We start from the raw sequence: 19,723 nt of genomic DNA, 5'->3' as shown, positions 1-19,723 counted from the left end.
TGAACAAGGACCTCTGTGCTCTGCCCACAGTTTGGAAACTGTGCAGAATAGCTGTGCTGCAAAAGAAGGGAAGAGGATCAGATGGGGTCGCAACACTCCCTCCAGGAAACACCTCCCAATGAGGTCCCTTTCTTCCACCAGGCTCCACCCCTTAAAGGTACCACTTTCCAACAGTGCCCTTGCTGGGGACCAATCTTCTAACACACAGGCCTTTTGGGGGGCATAACTCAAATCATAGCAAGGCCTAATGAATACAGAATTCATATCCACTGCATCTATTCATAACTTTATTACACATCACTTTAATGTACAATATTTTTATTGTAAAATGGAACATACAGAGAAGAGTGCATATAACAAACATACGTCTTACCCAACTATAACCAAGTAAATATTCCTATAAAAAAAACCCTCAAGACTGAAAACCAGACCCCCAAGCCGCCTCCCCATGGAACCTCCCCTGTCCCCTGGAAGAAGTGACTATTACTTCCGTGTGGAATTTTTTTTTCTACTACAGGTATTTGAACTCAGGTCCTTCCACGTGCTCACCATCCTGGACTGGCACTCTACCTCTTCAGCCATATCTCTATCTCTGCTTTTTGCTGATTATTTTAGAGACAGAGTGTGGGTGACTTTTTCTGCTAAACCACAATCGTCTAGATTTCAGCCTCCAGAGTAGTTAGGATGGCAGGTGTGAACTGCCAGCACACGACAGCACCTACCTACTCTCTGAACTTCCAACAAACCTTTCTATTTTCTTTGTTTGTTTGCTTTTAACTTTTAAGTGTGTGGTAGTTAATTTTATATCAGCTTCCCTGGGCCACAGGATGCCTGGCTTTCTGTGAGGGTAGCTCTGGAGGGTCCAGCATTGCTGTTGGCGGACCAGGTATAGCAGAGGGTCCCCATTCTTCCAGGATGGAGGAAGGTTGGATTAACCTTCGGTTCCTGGTTCCTATGCCTCAGACTCCACCTCCGGCTGCCAGGTCTCCAGCAAACAGACAACATTGTCTGACTTCTCAGCTTCCAGAAGCACATGAGAAAAAGCTTTCTAATGCATCTCTTTCTGGTTGTCTATCGATCATCAATCTGTTACCTATAGATTGTCGATAGACATTTATCTAGTCTATCATCTATTATCTATATATCTATTGTCTGTCTATCATCTATCTATCTCTACCTATCATCTGTTAGTCTATTTATTTCCTGCTGGCTCTCTTTCTCTGGGGAACCTTTGCACCTCTATGGAAGTTCCCCGTCTAAATAAAGGTTCCTGAGCACTGTCATTGCCTTCACCTTCTTGGCCTTCAGGCAATGGAGCCACAGTCTTGTGTGCCTGGCTTCTTTTACCCAAGATAGCCAGTGAAATTCCATCTGATTCCTTGTACTTCTTGGCTGTGGAATGTTCCAGAGGTGAGCAGGCCACTGTATTGTGGATGGGCACTGAGGTTGACCCCAGGTGGGCACACTCTGGTCCTGCTATGGGATTCTGGCTCCTTCTGCTGGGAGGAGCTTGCTCTCCCGGGCCAGGGAGCACTCTCCCAGCGTGGCCAGGCCACCACAGGACCCTGTACATAGAAGGTGGCGCCAAGTGGTTTATCCAAGCAGCGGTACCCATTTGGACTGTAACAACAAAGAAGGCCATTTTGCATTCTTCCCTTTCCTTCCATTGAGGTATCCATTCAACACACAATACCACAGTCTCTGGCCTGGGCCTGGGCATCTCCTGGTAAGAAGCTCAGGGGCTCATGGCTGTCATCCTAGGTACTCAAGAGGCTGAGATCTGAGAATCCGGGTTCAAAGCCAGCCCTGGCAACAAAGTTCTCCAAATAACCACCAGAAAACCTGAAGTGGAGCTGTGGCTCAAAGTGGTAGAGCACTAGCCTTGAGCAAAAAGCTTCAGGGACAGTACCCAGGCCATGAGTTCAAGCCCTACCATGGGGATAGGGGTGGGGGTGGAGTTGGGGTGGGGTGGTGTAGGGTGGGGGGTGGGAATGGGGGGGAAATGGGGGTGGGGTGGGAATGGTGGGGGTGAGGGTGGAGATAATGCCCGGCTTCCCTGTGTGCACTCTCCCCTCAGATCTGGGTCCCCAAGAGGTCTGAGGTGGGTGTAAGGAGGAGCCTCTACAGGGCCGTTCAGCTCCCCAAGAGGAAAGGGCAGCTCCTGCTACCTCTGGGGTCCCCTTGCAAGGTGGGCCTCTGGGATGCAGGAAGAGGACAGGACAGAAAGCAAGGTGAGGCCCTGACCCCAAGGGGGACTTGTTCAGCCCCCAGCAAAGAGAGAGAGAGAGAGAGCAGTTATGGAGACAGAAGTGCACCCTGCCTTCCCTGCCAGGCCCTTCCCGCCCCTTGCCATCACTTAGCGAAGTCAGGGTTCTGGGCAGGGACACAGCCAGGAATGCACCGAGCCGCCGGGCGACAGCACCCTCTGCCGGCTGCCGTGGGAATGGCGGGCCGGGCCTCGAGGTCCCTCCTCTCTCCATTCAAAGGAACAGACTTAACACTTCAAAATACTTTAAATGTCAGGGTTGTGGAAGGCTCAACGATGGGCATTTCTCACACTTAGTAAAACCTTTACAGAGACAGAAAAATTAAGTAATAGAGAAATCATCAGGGGCTGGGAATGTGGCCTAGTGGTAGAGTCCTTGCCTGGAAAAATCATCAAAGTGTTGATGATTCACAAGCACATATTTCTTTGGTCAATTTAGAAGTAAAATTTCATGGAATGTGGCTTAGTGGTAGAATGCTTTCCTAGCATGCATGAAGCCCTGGGTTTGATTCCTCAGCACCACATAAACAGAAAAAGCCAGAAGTGGCACTGTGGCTCAAGTGGCAGATTGCTAGCCTTGAGCAAAAAGATGTGTAGGGACAGTGCTCAGGCCCTGAGTTCAAGCCCCAAGACTGGCAAAAAAAAAGTAAACTTTAAGCCAAGTGCTGGTGGCTCACACTTACAATTCTAGCTACTCGGGAGGCTGAGTTCTGAGGATTGCGGTTCCAAGTCAGCCTGGGCAGGAAAGCCCATGAGACTCTTATCTCCAATTAACCAGAAAACCAGAAATGGAGCTGTGGTTCAAAGTGGCAGAGCACTAAACTTGAGCAAAAAAGCTCAGGGATAGCACCCTGGCCCTGAGTTCAAGCCCCATGACTGATCAAAAAAGAAAAAAAATAAACTTGAATTTTAAAAATAAGAGTCAAAAGAAGTGTGTAGAAACTGAGAAATCTCCAATTAGAGCTGGCTGTCAGACTGCAGAAATGCAGAGAGACATATGTGGCTTGGTGTTTTCAACCGTTTTGCCTGAAGGAATGGGAGAGGGAAAAGGAGAGGAAGAGGGAGAGAGGAGGGGGAAATGGCAGGAGGAGGAGGAAAGGGAGAAAGAAAATATTTGGATGAGAAAGTTTCGGTGTTTGGATCCAATTTGGCTTGAAACTAGTTAGTATTCTGGATTTTTCTGCCAATAAATTGCTATCTTGCCAGCATAATTTGAGGTTGTGTCTCTTGTAACACAGGTACGAAGCACATTCACTTTGCAATAACGGGCTCACTGCCAGTGAAGAGCCAAGGTGCCCTGCTCACCGTTGGGCATGGCCAGTAGACTGCCCTGGGCTCCTGGGAGTCAGAGGTAGTTCTGGACTGAAGATGGAGATTCTGTAGAAATTCCATTCCCCACTCCGAGCTCTACTCCGTGGCTCCTTGGCTGGCCCCCTTGCATCATCTATGAATCCATTGAATGGCATCTCCTCCGAGAAGCCTCCTCTGGCCTCTGTCTGGGGGACAACTGGGTCCAGCCCCTGTGTGCCCCATGAGCAGCCTCAAGGGCAGACACACATCTGTCTCAGACCCAGCTGCACTTAGCTCTTCCCAGAACCTGAGACATGACAGGGGTGCCATAGTTCTGTGCATTGAAGGAGCCAGTGAATGGATGGATGGGGAGTGCCAGGCCTATGGGGCTGCTGATTGGGAAAGGAGCTGGGAGGGTGGGCAGGGACACAGACCATCCAAGGGCCTGCAGCAGGATCAGGCTTTGCCTGATCTAGAATGAATGTTCCCTCTCTCTTGCCAGGTATCAGACTCAAGTATGACACGGGAGCCTGGATGCCACCTCTGTGAAGCACTGAAGGCTGAGGCTAGCTAGATGGCCAAAATCAAAGCAGGTCCCCAATTTAGGAGCTGGGGAGTGAGCAGAGCTGAGCCCAGAGCTTGGGGTCACGGGCAAGCAGCAGGAAGCAAAGCCACAGGTTTGCGTGAGCCAGACCCAGATGGCCTGTTGACAGACCTGGAAGTGGGCCCACAGAATCACACACGTACTTCCTGGTGGGGTTTTCCACACTTATGATGGAAGAAGGCCTCAGCTGCCAATCACAATCGCTGCACTTGCTTTTTTTTCCTAGCCCTAATTTTTATGTTAGCCGAGGACCCACAGCAGCCTGTCTTGGCAGAGGCCCACTGAGGCCTCTGAGGTTTCTTTGTGTTTATTCATTTATTTATTTATTTATTTACAGCCACCTTCTCACTATAGCAGAGGATTCTGGTTTGCCACTTGGGGGTCATAGTAAGAGGAAGTTTCTTTCTGAAATGAATTTGCATAAGTAAAAGGAGATTGCCAAAAGGAAAGGAGCAAGTGGCAAGTGACAACACAGTTGATTGCACTGTTGGTCCCTCAAGGCAAGGGACTTGTGACTGAATGAAAAGGCTAGAAGAGTGGCATTGTAGAGTGAGCCAGTGCAGCCTAAATCTGGAACCTGGGAGAAGCCACTGGGGACAGGCCAGCTGGGGACAAATTGGGAGTCCTACCTCGGCCAGCAGGTGGAACTGGCTCTGGTTTAGATGCTCAAAGGCAGTCCCAGCTCAGGACTAGCCCTTGGAAGTACAGGCAAGGACATACTGACCTTGGGGTCTGAGCCAAGTTTCCAGTCAGGAGGCCAGGCCAGGCTAGGCCAGACTGGGTGGCTCTCCAAGGAGCCCTAGGACTTGGACCCTGAATTATTCTTGGGCTCATGCCTCTGAGAGCACCTTGCTGTGGGGCACCCCGGGTCTCGCACTGTCCCAGTCTCACCGTGACCTTGAGTGAGTCCTTCCCGATCTGGCTTCCTCTGTGTAGACAAAGGTGAGTGAGATGACCTTGAAGGGTCCCCCCAGGTGAAAGGACCAAGGATATAGCCCATCTCATTTCCTCTGCACCTGGGGCGGGGGGAAGGAGCAACAAAGGGCCCTGAGCTGTTTCCTGCTCTTCCAATTGCCAGCTGTGTGACCCCGGACACATCCCATAACCTCCCAGGATTCCACCTAAGTCCGCGTGGACAAGAACATGGCCCACGCAGAGATGGCATGCACAGAGACCTTTCTCCTGTCTCTGGGGATGCCCTGGGGCTCAGTCTTCTCTGGGCCTGACCCAAGTGCTAGCGGAGATGGGGTCTTCTGAGGAGGAAATGATGTAAAAAGAAGATGGTGTGGAAATCATCATTGGGACTTTAGCTTGAGCTGAGGAGGGGAACTGCAAGCTTTTATTGCGTTGTGGGGATGGGTAAAATCTGGAAAATTCTCATTGGCCATGGACACAAGGCTCTGGAGCCACATGCCCAGAATCAGCTCATGCTCCCTCTGTGGGGTGGCACCTGGAGTTGGCTGCCACTTGGCGCTCCAGCCTGGAATGGCACCTGTGAGGAAGAGGGGCTGGGCAGGGGTGGGCCGAGGACAGGGGCCGAGGACAGTGCCTGCCCAGACTCGGCCCGTGATTTTCTCCAAGGTCCCTTCAAGTCATCATTGACCCAAAAGACACACAGGTAGGAATCACTTGGGGATTGGTTTAGGGGTGCCATTGAACACATGTGGAGGAGTCTATGGGAAAGAAGATGGTGCTTCTTATTCCTGGGCTCCACCCTGAACATGGAGGGCAACTTTTCAGTACCTCTCTACCTCTCTGGTGGACCCAGCTTTGAGAAGCTAGGAGAAGGGGTCCAGTCTCACTCAGCTGCTAGCTGCTGCCGCCTACAAAGTCTCCTGGAACAAGGACTAAGTGATGCAGGTATGCAGGAAGAGCCCAGGCAGGCAGAGAGTGGGTACTCTAGCTGGGTGCACTGGGCCCCAGGAAAGTTCCTCCATGAGACTTGCTCAAGAAACCAAAGAAATGAATGAGTCTCCTGCCAGAGCCAAGAGATTATCCATGTGAGATGGCCACGGAGGCCATCCCAGCACAGACACCTGTCCTGGATGAAGACACCGTGTGTGGGTGACCAGAAGAAACTCCAGCTCACCCACAGGCCGAGGCTGATGGAGAATGGGGAAGGCCAGCACTGTGCATGGTCAGGAGGAGGCTGGGACCCAAAGTTTGCCTGTCCTGGAAGTTGGACTCTGCGGTATGTAAAGGCTTGGCCCTCCCTGTGGGAGGGTTATAGGAACAGGTCTACACAATTCTGTGGGTCCTTTTTACCTGGTAGATATGTTCTCTGTGTATTGTTTTCCAGCACTAGGCCTTGACCTCAGGGCCTCTGCATTCCCCCTGCAGCTCTGCTTTTTCTCCTCTTACTATTATTAGCATACATCAGTTATGGGAGGGGGACACTGTAATATCTCCATGTGTGAAAACCATGTATCAACTGCACTCCCTCTGTCCCTTTCTCCATCCCACTCAAAACATTCCAACAGGGTTCATTATTCTATTTTTAAACACGCTGACAAACTGTTATATCCAAATCATCCACTTTCATCCCCTCATTACTCTCCTTTCTGGGCTTTCTTGCATGTGGCTGGTGTTCTACTGCTCTACTATTGGCTTTTTGCTGGTTATTTTGGAGATGGACTCTCAAGGACTTTTCTGCCTATGTTGGTTTCAAATCACATTTCTCCTGATATCAGCCTCCTGAATAGCTAGAATGACAGGAGGGAGCCACCAAACAGCACTTGGCTTCTGTGTGCATTTTCCCCTACATGTTAGTGCCTTACCCTCTAGATCCTCGGGGATTTCCTTGCAGAGGCAACAACACTTCCACTGCAACCCATTTCTGTGTGACCCCTCTGCTGCAGTTATTTCGGGCCATGCTATTTTGCTCTTGGTCCCCAAATATAGGTGCACATTAGCCCACTGCCCAAGCTCTCAGAGGTTGTCTTCCCACCTTCCTCCCGGTGACAAGTTTGATTGACAGAGTTTTTTCATTGCACTGTATGCCCAGCAGTGCCTTGCTCCTTTTCTGTTGCCTTGAGTCAAGCCCCACACTGGGTAACTCGTGAAGAACAAGGGTTTATCCATCCCACTTCCTGGAGGTCTGCCTTGGATGAAGGTCTTGTTTCTGGTGAGGACTCCACAGTCCCAGAGTTGTGTAGAATGACAGCAAATGTGTTGGTGTGAATTTCCTCTTAGAAAGGCACAGATGCATTCTCAACAATCTCATCTAACCTAACCACTGCAGAGGTCCTGCCTCTATACACTGCCTCCACACTCCACCATGGGCTGGAGGAATTTGGGTGGGACATTCAAATCACAGCAGCAGTTCAGCCCACACTGACCTTGACATTGAGAACCTAAAGTTAGTCTCTGTTTTTTTTTTCCTTCTTCCTTCCTGTACTCTAGCATATAATGTTAAACTCTTGCATCACACTTTTTTTTCTTGGTGAATACCTGGTACATTTTACAACTGAGAACATGTTACATGTGATAATTTATCAAATCTGTTTCAACATTACAAATAGACTCACCACTTAAAAGTTTCCATTTAACACTTTAATTTCTCATGTGCTCACTTGAAATATCTTTCTCCTCCAGTATTTAGGGACTTAAGGACTTATTAGCAAACACTACAGCGGCTACCACAAGGTATCACTGTTGAACAGCATCTGGTGCAGTTTGGTGAAAGGCCGTCCAGGAGTACCTTGACCTCTCTCCTCTGAGCCAGATCCCTGTCCAGGATAAGGTGCTATCCCATCTTAACATTCTCAAATTACAGTCTCTTCATGCACCCAGATAAGCTCAGACAGATGACTTAGGTCTTCATGGGTTTCCAGCTGTAAACACATATTGACCCAAACCAGCCTGGACCACTAATTAGGTCAGATCATTGGTCTAGACACTATCCTGGGGGGAGGGGAGGCTGACCTGGATGAATTTTGAATCTACTGGGGGGTGGCTCCTTGCTATAGGGGAAAAGACACAGTATCTGGATGGCTGGGAACATTTGCAAGCAGCCCTGAAGCCCACAGAGTAGCTGGAGAAGGATGTCTGTCAAAGAATGGCCTGCTGCTTTATGGATGACATTTGACATAAATTTCTTCTCTGGCAAGGCACAGAAACAGGTAATTTCCACACCATTCCCAAAGTCTTGGCAGCTGGGCTTGTAGGCTTTTTTTGGTTTTGTTTTGTGTCAGTCCTGGGGCTTCAACTCAGGGCCTAGGCCCTGTCCCTGAGCTTTCTGGTTCAAGGCTAGCCCTCTACCACAGCACCACTTCTGGCTTTTATGGTAGTTTATGGGAGATAAGAGTCTCACGGGCTTTTCTGTACAGTCTGGCTTCAAACCACTCAGATCTGAGCCCCCTGAGGATCTAGGATGACAGGCATGAGCCACCCAGTGCCCGGCCTGGCTTTGTCGTTTTAGGATAAGGTGAGCCTGGCACCCAGGGGACACAAGACACAACAAACAGGGGCTTCCATGGGTACCACCGGAGAGGGCTGACCAGTGCCACCATCAGAGTCCCAAAGGGAGCCCAAATGGGCCAGCGGGCCATGGCGGTGAGCCGGCTCTGCCAGCGCTGCTCCCAGGTGCCGGGGGAGTCAGGACAGGTACTCGCGCACCGTCAGCTCCTTGAGGGTGACGCTGCGGTCCGCGGGCCTCCGGAGCCGGCTCTCCTCCAGCCGGGCCTGCAGGGACACGAAGTCCTTGCCCAGCGCGTAGGCCAGGTGGACCATGGCGTCCAGCAGCGGGCCGTAGTAGCGGTGGCTCTCGCGGGCCTGCAGGCAGCGCAGGGCGCGCTCGCCGGCCGCGAAGGCGTCGGCGGGGCGGCCCAGGTCGCGGTGGCACAGCAGCAGGGCGCAGAGCGCGGGCACGCGCGCGGGGGCCCAGTGCGCCGTCAGCTTCTCGTGCAGCGGCAGCGCGCGGCCCAGCAGCTCCAGCGCGCGCGCGTAGCGGCCGGCGCGCAGGCAGCCGAAGGCCTCGCGCAGCTCGGGCCGCGTCAGGAAGTCGGCCAGCTCCCGGGAGCGGCGCACGGCGCGGATGGCGTGCACCTGCCGCAGGTACTCGCGCAGCGCGCGTGCGCGCTCGCTCACCACCGCCGCCGCCAGGCCGCCCGCCAGCCGCTTCCGCGGGAACGCCACGTCCTCCATCTCCTCGGCGAACGCCTTGCGCAGGCTCCGGTGCAGCCGCTCGAAGTCCGAGTAGCGCCGCTCCACCACCGCCCGGCCGCTGTCGAAGCTCCCGGTCTGCACCACGACGATCTGGTACAGCTGTACGGAGGACAGGGGACAGGGCCCTCGGACTCCATCCCGCCCAGCGGAGGAAAGGAAAACAGCGGCCAGAGCCTTCTAAAGCGCACCCCAGAACGGGCTAACCTCACACGCAAGTCTTCTTTTTTCTTTCCTTCCTTCCTTCCTTCCTTAGTTCCTTCCTTCCTCCCTCCCTCCCTCCTCGCCCTCTCCCCCTCCCTCCCTCCCTCCCTCCCTTCCTTTCTTCCTTCCATTCCTTCCTTCCTTCCTTCTTCCCTCCCTCCCTCCCTCCCTCCCTCCCTTCCTTCCTTCCTTCCTTCCTTCTTCCTCCCTCCCTCCTCCTTCCATTCCTTCCTTCCTTCCTTCTTCCCTCCCTCCCTCCCTCCTCCCCCTCCCTCCCTTCCTTCTTTCCTTCCTTCCTTCCTTCCTTCCTTCCTTCCTTCCCTCCCTCCCTCCCTCCCTTCCTTCCTTCCTTCCTTCCTCCCTCCCTCCCTCCCTCCTCACCCTCTCCTCCTCCCTCCCTCCCTCCCTCCGTCCCTCCCTCCCTCTCTTCCTTCCTCCCTCCCTCCCTCCCTTCCTTCCTTCCTTCCTTCCTTCCTTCTTCCTCCCTCCCTCCTCCCCTTCCTTCCTTCCTTCCTTCTTCCCTCCCTCCCTCCTCCCCCTCCCTCCCTCCCTCCTTTCCTTCCTTCCTTCCTTCCCTCCCTCCCTCCCTCCCTTCCCTCCCTCCCTCCCTCCCTCCCTCCCTCCTTTCCTTCCTTCCTTCCTTCCCTCCCTCCCTTCTTTCCTTCCTTCCTTCCTCCCTCCCTCTCTTCCTTCCTTCCTTCCTTCCTCCCTCCCTCTCTTCCTTCCTTCCTTCCTCCCTCCCTCCCTCCCTTCCTTCCTTCTTCCCTCCCTCCCTCCTCCCCTCCCTCCCTCCCTCCCTCCCTCCCTTCCTTCCTTCCTTCCCTCCCTCCCTCCCTCCCTCCCTCCCTCCCTCCCTCCCTCCCTCCCTCCCTCCCTCCTTCCTTCCTTCCTTCCTTCCTTCCTTCCTTCCTTCCTTCCTTCCTCTCCCTCCTCCTCCCTCTATCTTCTCCCTCTTATCCTCCTCTTCTCTTCCCTCCCTCCTCTCCTTCCTTCCCCCATCTCTTTCCCCTCCTCCCCCCTCCTTCCTTCCCATCCCTTCCTCTTCTGTCTCTCCAGGGTCTTGCTAATGTAAGCAAATTCTAGGTTGATTTGGAACCGGAGATCCTCCTTCCTCTACCTCCTGCGTGCTGGGATTACAAGCATGCGGCATCATGCTCTGCCGAAGGTCTCATTTTTGTTTCCCAGGGTGAATGGTGTGTCTTGTTTATTTTAGCAGATATTATTTATACAAGGTAACACGTTTCATTGTGACATTTGCACCACCGCCTGTAACATGTGTGGCATACTTTGATCATGTTCGCCTGCCACAGTTGTTTCTTGTCTTTCCCCTGTGCTGTGCTATCTAGCAATTGTTCTCGGCAAGAGTCAATCCTGGAATAACAAGGAGGCCATCTGAAGGGAAAAGGAACCCGCCTATGCAAAGGGCCTGGGGGTCCCCTCTTGGGTCTGTATTGCCCAAACTGGCTGCCTGTGTTCTTAACTGGGAAGCTTGGGTTGGAACACCTAGGACTTGGTTTCTGGTATGGCATGACATCAGTTAGTCTCCTTGTGACCATGTTCACAGCAAGAAAAAAAATGCCTTTCACAGTTCCTTTGGGAGAGAATATTTATTAAGGGCTCTGGCTCTCTAGCCACACTGCCTGGGTTAGAATTCCAGTTTCATCCCAAGCTGGACAGGTGACTTACCATCTCTGAACCTTAGTTTTCTCCTCTGTAAGTGGACACTAGGAATAGTACCTAACTCTTTTCCTGGATGATGGTGGAATGGGTCAGTGCTCTGAAACCATGGGAGGACTGTGCCCAGCACACAGCTTGCAGCAGTGGGAGTGGCCGTTCCCACCCTGGCTTTGAGGACGTGGAGGGGAAGGGAGCAGTCTACCTACCTCCCACATCTCTCCTAGCCCAGGCTGACGTTCTAGTCTGGCACTGACGGCAGCCCCAGCACAGAGCTTCCTGGGCCACGGTGGCCAGCCGGAATTGTAGTAACACCTTCCTTAGCTTGGTTTTTCACTCTTACAATTAAGTTTTTCTTTATGTCATGGGATACTGGGCTTGTACTGAAGTGTATTTATGTGCTGATAATGCGTGCTCCAGTTCAGAGAAGGGGAGTAGATAACCACAGGAAATGATGGGTCCCATGAAGGAATTGCTGGGGAAGCGCCCTCGTGTAGGGTGGGCTGAAGCCAGGCCCCTTAGCATGGGAACTGTAACTCCATTTCTCATCTTCACAGGGCCTGGCACGCTGCCAGCAGGAAACCCTATTTCCCCGGGAGAATTCTGAAGACGCATGTGTCAACCCACGTCATGGGTAGGAAAACTGGATTTTACAGGATGAGCCCAAGCCAGAGACGAGGTGGTGACAGGACCTCCACCATGTCCTGACCTCAACTCACCACGAACTTGGAGAGTTTTCTTTCCTCGATGCGCGCTGAAGCAATCTCAAAGAGCAGCTTGACGGGTTTCCAGTGGCCCTTCTCCTTCTGCCAGCTCTCCTGCAGCTCGCGAGTGGTCATGCTGGAGTTGGAGCTGGGGCCACTGCAGGCATCTGGAAGGACAGCACCCTCAGGAGACTGCACGGCGGCATCCATTGGAGCCAAGGGTTTGGGGTGGTGGCTGAGCCTGCCTAAGGTGGAACGTTACCTACTAGATCTAAAATTGATCTAGATCTAGTGGTGGCCTTGATAGGACCCCTGTGTGCGGCCTGACCAAATCCACTCACTCTGCCAGCCTCACACAGCCTGCTCCCCACCCACAGTTCCTTGGTTATGAAATGCATTGTCCTACCTGCAGACAGAAAACCCCATGCTCCCCACAAACAAGGACCTGGGATGTCTGCTTCTGTGCTCCCAAGGCAGGAACCCCTGGAGTGCAGATCAGTGAGAGGAGAGGGGAGCTGCAGGAGGGTTTTGTGCCAACTCAGCCTGGCTGGCTCACCCCGACCCTGTCCCGACATTGCCCATGTGGCCTCACACATGGAGTCCAGCCCTCCCATGTTCTGCCTGGAAAACAGCAGTGCTTCCCAAGCCTCCCTCAAGCCCAGGACTCGCAGAGAATCTAGAGAAAACTTAGACTCCTTCCCCATCGAGTCTGAGCAAATACTCGTGCCTTTATTGTAAAGGGGTCTGGGGTCCATTGTTCAGTGGGTCCATCTGCCCCACGTGCCACACCGACTGGGATGTGGTGTTAGGCAAGAGACTCCTGCCTGTTCTGAGAGCCTTTCTGTGGCATTTCTACACATTCTGCATGGGCATTGCCCTCTTCTGAACTCTGTGCGGAGAGTCAGCCCAGTGTTCCCTTGGTTCTGCTTTCTCTGCACTTGGAATAACTGTGAGAAGACATTTGTGCCAGGAGGTGGCGCTATAGCTGACATGCTCTGTCTGGGCCCCTTGACACTGTTCTGAAATTTGCTGCCTGTTGGTTTCTTGAAGGAAGCAACTCTGGCTCTGCCCACAGTAGCATGCTCAGGAGCCCCCATCAATCCATGCAGGATGGAATTGTGGGATAACAGCCTAGCTCCCCTGTCCCTAAAATGACTGAAATGTGTTCCCTTCCAAGGGACCCCCACTGGGACTGAGCCCCAGTCTTCTGCTCCCTGGTAAGTGCTTCCTGCTCCCACCCCCACCCCACATTAATGTTCTGTGCTGTGCCTTGTATGGCCAGCTCCCAGGCAGATAAACAGCACCAAATCCTTGTCTTGGGTTGGCCTCAGGATGACCAGAGCATCACCTATGGAAGTGCTCCAGCTGTCTTCCCACCACTGCCCCCCTCCCAGAGCCCCAAGCCTCAAACCCACCTAAATGTCCATCGGGTCCTAGACACGGGAGGTCTGGGCCTGTGGTGGGTGCTTCCTGCCTGGTCCTTGTTGCGTACTGGGTTACAGGTCCTGTCCAGCCAGGGTTCTGGGGGTGCTCTGGACTCGCCATGCTCCAGGCTGTCAGGATGAGAGGGAAGACCGTGAATGCCCATCCATCTTGGGGCTTCTGGATCCAACCAAGGGGCCTGGGATCCACAGTGTGTTCCCTGCTGTCAGGCAAGGGGAGTGACAGTGATCTGCAGCTCTGCTGGCCCCTCCACTGCTTGCTGCAGACCCAGATCAAGCCCTGGTCTGTCCTCAGCTGGCCAGACGGTTCCAGGCAGCCCAGAGTCTCTGAGTGATGCAGGGAATGGTGTTGGTGATTGGGGAAAAGGTGCTAGCTTGTCTCCACAAATATCCTGGTACTCAATTTGATATCACTATGCAAATGTATTCGCTGTCTCTATAATCAATTTGCTTATCTATCTACTTACCTAAATCTATCAGTCATCTATCTCTAAGTGTTTATTTCTTAACTATGTATCTAATCTATGTGTATATGTATCTGTTTGTCTAAAAACAAAGGTTGACTGATAGCCTGTTATTCCCACTTCGTACTTGCCAGGGTCTTCATACCCCATGTCTAACTCAATGCCCACAAAAATTCATCATTCCTCGACAAATGACAGATAAGGAAATAAGTCTAGCCCACAGTCACACAGCTGGAGAGTGGCAGAAATTCAGGATAACAAAGAGGCGAGGGGCTGGGAATGTGGCTTAGTGGTAGAATGCTTGCCTGGCATGGATGAAGCCCTGGGTTCAATTCCTCAGTCCCACATAAACAGAAAAAGCGGGGAAGTGGCACTGTGGCTCAAGTGGCAGAGTGCTGGCCTTGAGCAAAAAAGAAGCCAGGGACAGTGCCCAGGCAAGGGGGGAGGGGGAGGGGGAGGGGGAGGAGGGGGAGGGGGAAGGAGGAGGAGGAAGGGGGAGGAGGAGGAGGAGGAGGAGGAGGAGGAGGAGGAGGAGGAGGAGGAAGAAGACTTGATGCCTTCCTGAGCGTCCCTACTTCTCCCCTGCTGCCCCAGTTCTAGACCCGAGAGCCCTCTTCAGCTGGCCCAGCCACCAGGACATAGGCAACATTCCTCAGAGGCTTGAGCTTTCTGTGTAGAGTGGAAGGCACTTAGGGTGTTTCTCCAGGCATCCAGTGGACCAAAGGAGACCCTTAATCCTACCTCACCTTTTACAGACAGGCAAACTGAGGCAAACAGCAGGGTCTTGGCTGGTTAGGATTGCCTCATTTGTCTCTCAGACTCTTAAGGAGACAGGGGACATGGCCTTCCATCCTGACTGCAGGTCCTTAGGTGAGTGGTTTACTACATCCCAGCCCCTGTCTTCTATTCCCTACCTGAAAAGTGGCCACAGGCCTGTTCTAGTGAGTTGGGCTAGGGGCAGGTTCCCCTGTATCCTGCTAGCTTCACAAGCAAGATTTGGTTAGCCTATGCGTTCTTATCTAATGGGGTTTTTGATGGCTACTATTTCCTGGGCACCCATTGTCTCCAGTGGGAGCTGCTATGAATCTGCCTCTGTTGGGTCCTCTTTGGAATGGGTGATAATGAAGGTGCTGGGCTTCATGGCTCAGCCCATGCAGCTCCTTGTTCATGATCAGGAAGCTGGGGTCTGGTGAGCAGGACACTGGCTTCCTCAAGACCTTGGAAGACCCCTGAGGTGATGTCTGGGCTGGACACCGGGTCTTGGATGGAAGTGGACCTCAGCAATCAAAGTCAGCTAGCCTGTTTCCTCTTAGGGAAGTTCTGGGGCCCACCCACTGAGAGAGCTGTGTGGAAAGGAAAGCGCACACATTGCTGCTCCCACCGGGGGCCTTTTACAATTCTCTACCATGCACACTTCACTATACTTGCTTGATCACAATCCATCCACTTAATTTGTTAAAGCATTTATTTTTTATACTTCTCAAAAAATGAATTGCTGCTTCAATATACTTCTCCCCAAATGTTCAAGCATGAATACTACTGATATAAAACATATACAATGACGTGAAAAAACATATAATATACATTCATTGAGTTTTGCCAATACACTGCAATGCAATGCTGTCCCCTGTTGCATCATAGGCTATTACCATCTATCCTGTCTCTTCCCAGCACATATTTTGTCTGTTTTTTTAAAAATAGGAAATATAAGAAATTATTAAAGAAAATATTTAAGAATTAACTATTTGTAGGATATTGTATGCAACACAATGTAATACTGTTTCCTAGCATTCCTATGCAATAGATATTGTTTGGAATGTTTTACATAGAAGTATAACAACTACCTCATGAAGTGGTGGTGTAATTTTCTCCATTTTACTAAAATGGAGAAATCAAGGAATCTAAACTCAAAGAAGGTTAAAGAAGGTTAAAGAAGGTACCAATACTGGTCTTCCAGAAAGGAGCGGAGATAGATCCTTACATAGCAGCATAGAATACCATGATATTTTGTGAATAGAAAAATTAAAGTACAAAGTGATATATATGGTATGATTCATACTTCTGTAACATACACATTACGTGTGTGTGTGTGTGTGTGTGTGTGTGTGTGTGTGTGTTTATGGGAGGAAAATCAAAGCTAACCAAGTGTAAACCACACAGCTACCGAGTGGGGTTTCGATGCTAGGAAGTTCCATTTTCTGTTTGATAGATGATTTTTTTTTTTTGCCAGTCCTGGGGCTTGAACTCAGGGCCTGAGCACTGTCCCTGGCCTCTTTTTGCTTAAGGCTAGCACTCTACCACTTGAGCCATAGTTCCACTTCTGGCTTTTTCTATTTATGTGGTGCCAAGGAATCGAACCCAGGGTTTCATGAATGCTAGGCAAGCACTCTACCGTGAAGCCACATTCCCAGCCTTGATAGATGATTTTATGTGTTTACAAAATTACTCACAGTACACATGTCACTTTTACAGTTGACCACTTTAAAGGAATAAAAATTGGATAAAGAATATGTTCTAAAGTAATTCTCTCATAGACAGCACTAATTCCAAGCATTTTAAAAATAATGATAATCATTATAGCTATTTTCTTCTTTCAAATGTATTAGCATCAAAATAATATCTCAGAACATCATTGACTTTCCTAGTGGTAAATTTCTTTCTGCTGTACATTTGTCTTCATTGATTTCCTTTCATTTTTATTCTTAATTAACTTTATTGTTATTATAGAGGTTGTTGGGGATTCAGCTTGGCCTTGAAGGGGGAAGGGCGATGAGAGCGCTCCCGAGATGCCACCCTTTCCCCAGCCCTGGGGCAGTGTGGAAGTGAGCCACACCTATCTCCTTCTGGGTCCAGAACCAGAAGGAGTAGCTTTGAGACCAGCCCTCCAACTTCTCGCCAGCGAGCACGTGTGCCCCCCTTTCGCGGGCTTTGCCCAGAGGGCGGTACTATGGGAAGTGACGTTAGCCCATGAGGGGGTCCTAGGACAAGCTCGCTGGCCTATCGCCAGTTCCTGGTCTATCACCCCTTTTCTTGTCATCATTGCCATATAACTGTTAGCCCCTCCTTTATTAAACCAGATTGCTCTTTGAAGCCTTCTCCGAGACCCCGTGCATTTCTGGCCTCCTTGGAGGAGAAGGAGGGAGGATGGAGTCTCGCTCGGCCTCATGCACCTGAGGTTTGCCCGTGTCCCTTCACTCCACCTTGGCCGCCCGCAGGTCAGGCGCCCAGGGGAGAGGGTGAAAAGGGGAGCACTGATAAGGGAGTAAGCTTAGCATCCCCGGACCCAGGGGAGGTAAATCTAGCCCGGCAGAGGTGATAGACAGAGGGATTACAATTCCATGAGTTAGGTAATGAGTATATCTTGTTTTGTACTATGTCTTCTGTTCCCTCATTCTCTCCCTCCCATCCCTCCCATCTCCACCTGTGAGTTGTATAGTTCACTTTCATTAGTGTCCAGTGAGCTCCACTGCTGTACTTTTCACCCCTTTTCTCTAGAGTTCTCAACCCTTCCTAAGATGTACGCTTGAATCCACCATACATAAAGCAGACAGAATAATCAAAAACTAAAAATGAAAAAAGAGAAAGAAAAAAGAGGTGATGTACAGATATTTTCCATATCTTAGAGTTTATTTCAATATGCATATTATTTCATATAAATATGAAGAGGCACTTAGGCATTGTACCTTTGTGTTTCTCTCCTAAGAGTATCCACATTTGGTCTCACTGTGTATGAGTATCTAGAATCCTGTATAATTTACCATAGCCCAGTGTATTTTAGATCTGATTTCCACAGATCAGAGAGCACATGCACCATTTTTCTCTCTGAGCTTAGCCTACTTCACTTAATATTATTTGTTTTAGTTCTATCCATTTCCCCGAAAATGATATTATTTTATTCTTTCTAATAGCTGTGTAAAATTCCATCATGTATAGATACTACTCATTTTTGGATGTATTCATCTACCGTGGGGCTGTTTCCAAATCTTGGCTGTTGTGAATAGTGATGTGCGGGTGTCATCATATTCTGGCTCATGATGTTCAGGGTAGATGCCCAGGAATGGTATGGCTGGGTCATAGGGAAGGCCTATGTTGAGTTTTTTGAGAACCCTCCAGAGTTACTGTCCAGAGTGGCTATACTAGTTTACATTCTCACCAACAGGGCAGTAGGGTTAATTTTCCCCTACATCCCCTATAACACTTTTATTCTAGCATCCTCTCTATCCCAGGCCTAAGCTTCCCCATCTGTGAAATGGGAAGGACATCCTCTCTCTCTCTCTCTCTGCAAACATTCTTTGGCAATAGCCACCCTGAGGGTCCCCCACTTTGCCACATCCTTTTAGCAAAGATTTCTAGACTTTATGACAAAACATTGCAAGCATTGGTGCTGTTGGCTTGGGTGTGTACTTGGCCCAAAGATCAGAGTAGCTCCCCAGCCTCGGCCCCTCTATCTCTGTGTGCTTGGCTATCCCCCTTGTCTCCCAGATGACCTGACCCACACCTCCCTTCAAGGTGCAGTCTGGATGGGCCCCCAGGCCACCTGCACAGCCCACACTACCTTCTGGAGGGGCTGCTGAGGACTGTGACTAGGGATGTTACTGTTACTAGAACAGCAAAATCAACTCTCCTGGCCTACCCTGGGAGGCAGGGACTTGAGTCGCTGGCCAAGAGACACTCTTCTAGTGAGCTGGGCTTGGCCAGCCTTGGCTGCTGAATTTGGTTTTTAGTCAAAGCCCTGGCTTCCTGATCTGCTCTCCTAGATCTGGACTAGGGCGTCCAGCCAAGGTGTACCCTCACTGCCCCCTCCAGAGATGGGCAGGCTGCACTGGATGTCTGGCTGTTCACCTGAGAATCCCCGCCAAGGACAGAGGCTCTCAAACCTGAATGTGTTGGAACCCCCAGGTGGTACACTGGGATGAGGTGCCCCACCCAGGCTGCTGAGAAGTGTATGTCCTGGCTCTCAACACCCAGGGAGTTCACCTACCAAGTCTGGTGTGGGCCTTGCTTTCCACATTTCACACACATCTCTGGGGCCAGGATGGTACAAGGTCCCTGATGCCCTTGTTTGAGAAACACGGATCTAAATTATTCTCCAGGACCCTAAAGATGGTACCTTTCTGGTGTTTCAAAATGAGTTGAGGTGAGCTGGGGTTTGTAGAGGAGCTGCTACCTGCTCTGCCCCATGCTATGGAGATCCCCTTACCTAGAGGGTATCATACGCTCTCCTTCCTCGTCCCTGTCCTACCAAGTACCAAGAAGAGTCCCCAGGAGCAGGGGCTGAATGGGTGTGGGGAAGAACTGAGCTTGGGTCAAAGGCTGACTGACCTGAGGTCTCCAGGCTCTGTGGGGTCCACGGGTCCAGGAGGAGAAGGCCAGCTCTCTGTTCCAACCTCTGGCAAGTAAGTGTGTATGTGTCTGCCTTGTCTGGGGCTTGGCTTTGCTGTTTCCTGTATGAAAACAGGAAGTAGGCCAAGGAACCTTCCCCCACAGCCACAGCTCATTGGCTGGTGAAAGGGGGTCTACTGAACCCTGGTGACAAACAGCCTGGGGTGCTCACAGGGGAGGCAGCAGGGCCAGCACTCAGCAGTACAGCCTGGCCTCACCTCAAGCAGCCTCCATACTCCTCAGAGGCCTGGACAATGCTTGTTTCAGTTCTTTTCTGTGCCTTTGATAGAAAAACCACAGGCTGTATGTTACAAAGAAGCTTCTTTAGCTCACTGTTCTGGAAAATGAGAAGGCCAAAAGCAAGATGGCAGTGCCTGCAGAGGGCTCTCAGATAGAATAGGAAAAGATTGGAGGGAAAGTGGTAACAACCTCACTCTGGTAAGAACAATCTACTTTGACAATAATAGTGTTAAGCTGAATGCTGGTGGCTCACACTCTTAAACCTAGCTACTCAGGAGGCTAAGATCTGA

The 19,723-nt window shown here is 51.1% G+C and overlaps 1 protein-coding gene across 1 annotated transcript; it reads right to left on the bottom strand.

Annotated features, from left to right (window-relative positions):
• Positions 1–7,697: 7,697 nt before the first annotated feature.
• Positions 7,698–19,237, bottom strand: Snx20 (sorting nexin 20). Its single transcript, XM_048355635.1, has 5 exons — positions 19,134–19,237; positions 13,321–13,458; positions 11,921–12,072; positions 8,756–9,425; positions 7,698–8,689 (listed from the first exon to the last, which is right to left on the bottom strand). Exons 2-4 carry the CDS (start codon positions 13,448–13,450, stop codon positions 8,757–8,759), a joined length of 951 nt encoding a protein of 316 aa, XP_048211592.1. The 5' UTR covers positions 13,451–13,458; positions 19,134–19,237; the 3' UTR covers positions 7,698–8,689; position 8,756.
• Between the last annotated feature and the right edge of the window lie 486 nt (positions 19,238–19,723).

The sequence above is a fragment of the Perognathus longimembris genome, chromosome 10, assembly GCF_023159225.1.
Source record: "Perognathus longimembris pacificus isolate PPM17 chromosome 10, ASM2315922v1, whole genome shotgun sequence".
Lineage (NCBI taxonomy): Eukaryota > Metazoa > Chordata > Mammalia > Rodentia > Heteromyidae > Perognathus > Perognathus longimembris.
This window is presented reverse-complemented; position numbering and strand designations above follow the sequence as displayed.

What these genes read in the sequence shown, in the direction of transcription:
- Snx20 (XM_048355635.1), bottom strand. Translation starts at nt 13,450, where the DNA reads ATGGCGAGTCCAGAGCACCCCCAGAACCCTGGCTGGACAGGACCTGTA. An exon ending in AGGACCCGATGGACATTTAG is followed by an intron (nt 12,073 to 13,320) that starts GTGGGTTTGAGG and finishes CTGTCCTTCCAG; the next exon opens with ATGCCTGCAGTGGCCCCAGC. An exon ending in GAAAACTCTCCAAGTTCGTG is followed by an intron (nt 9,426 to 11,920) that starts GTGAGTTGAGGT and finishes TCCTCCGTACAG; the next exon opens with CTGTACCAGATCGTCGTGGT.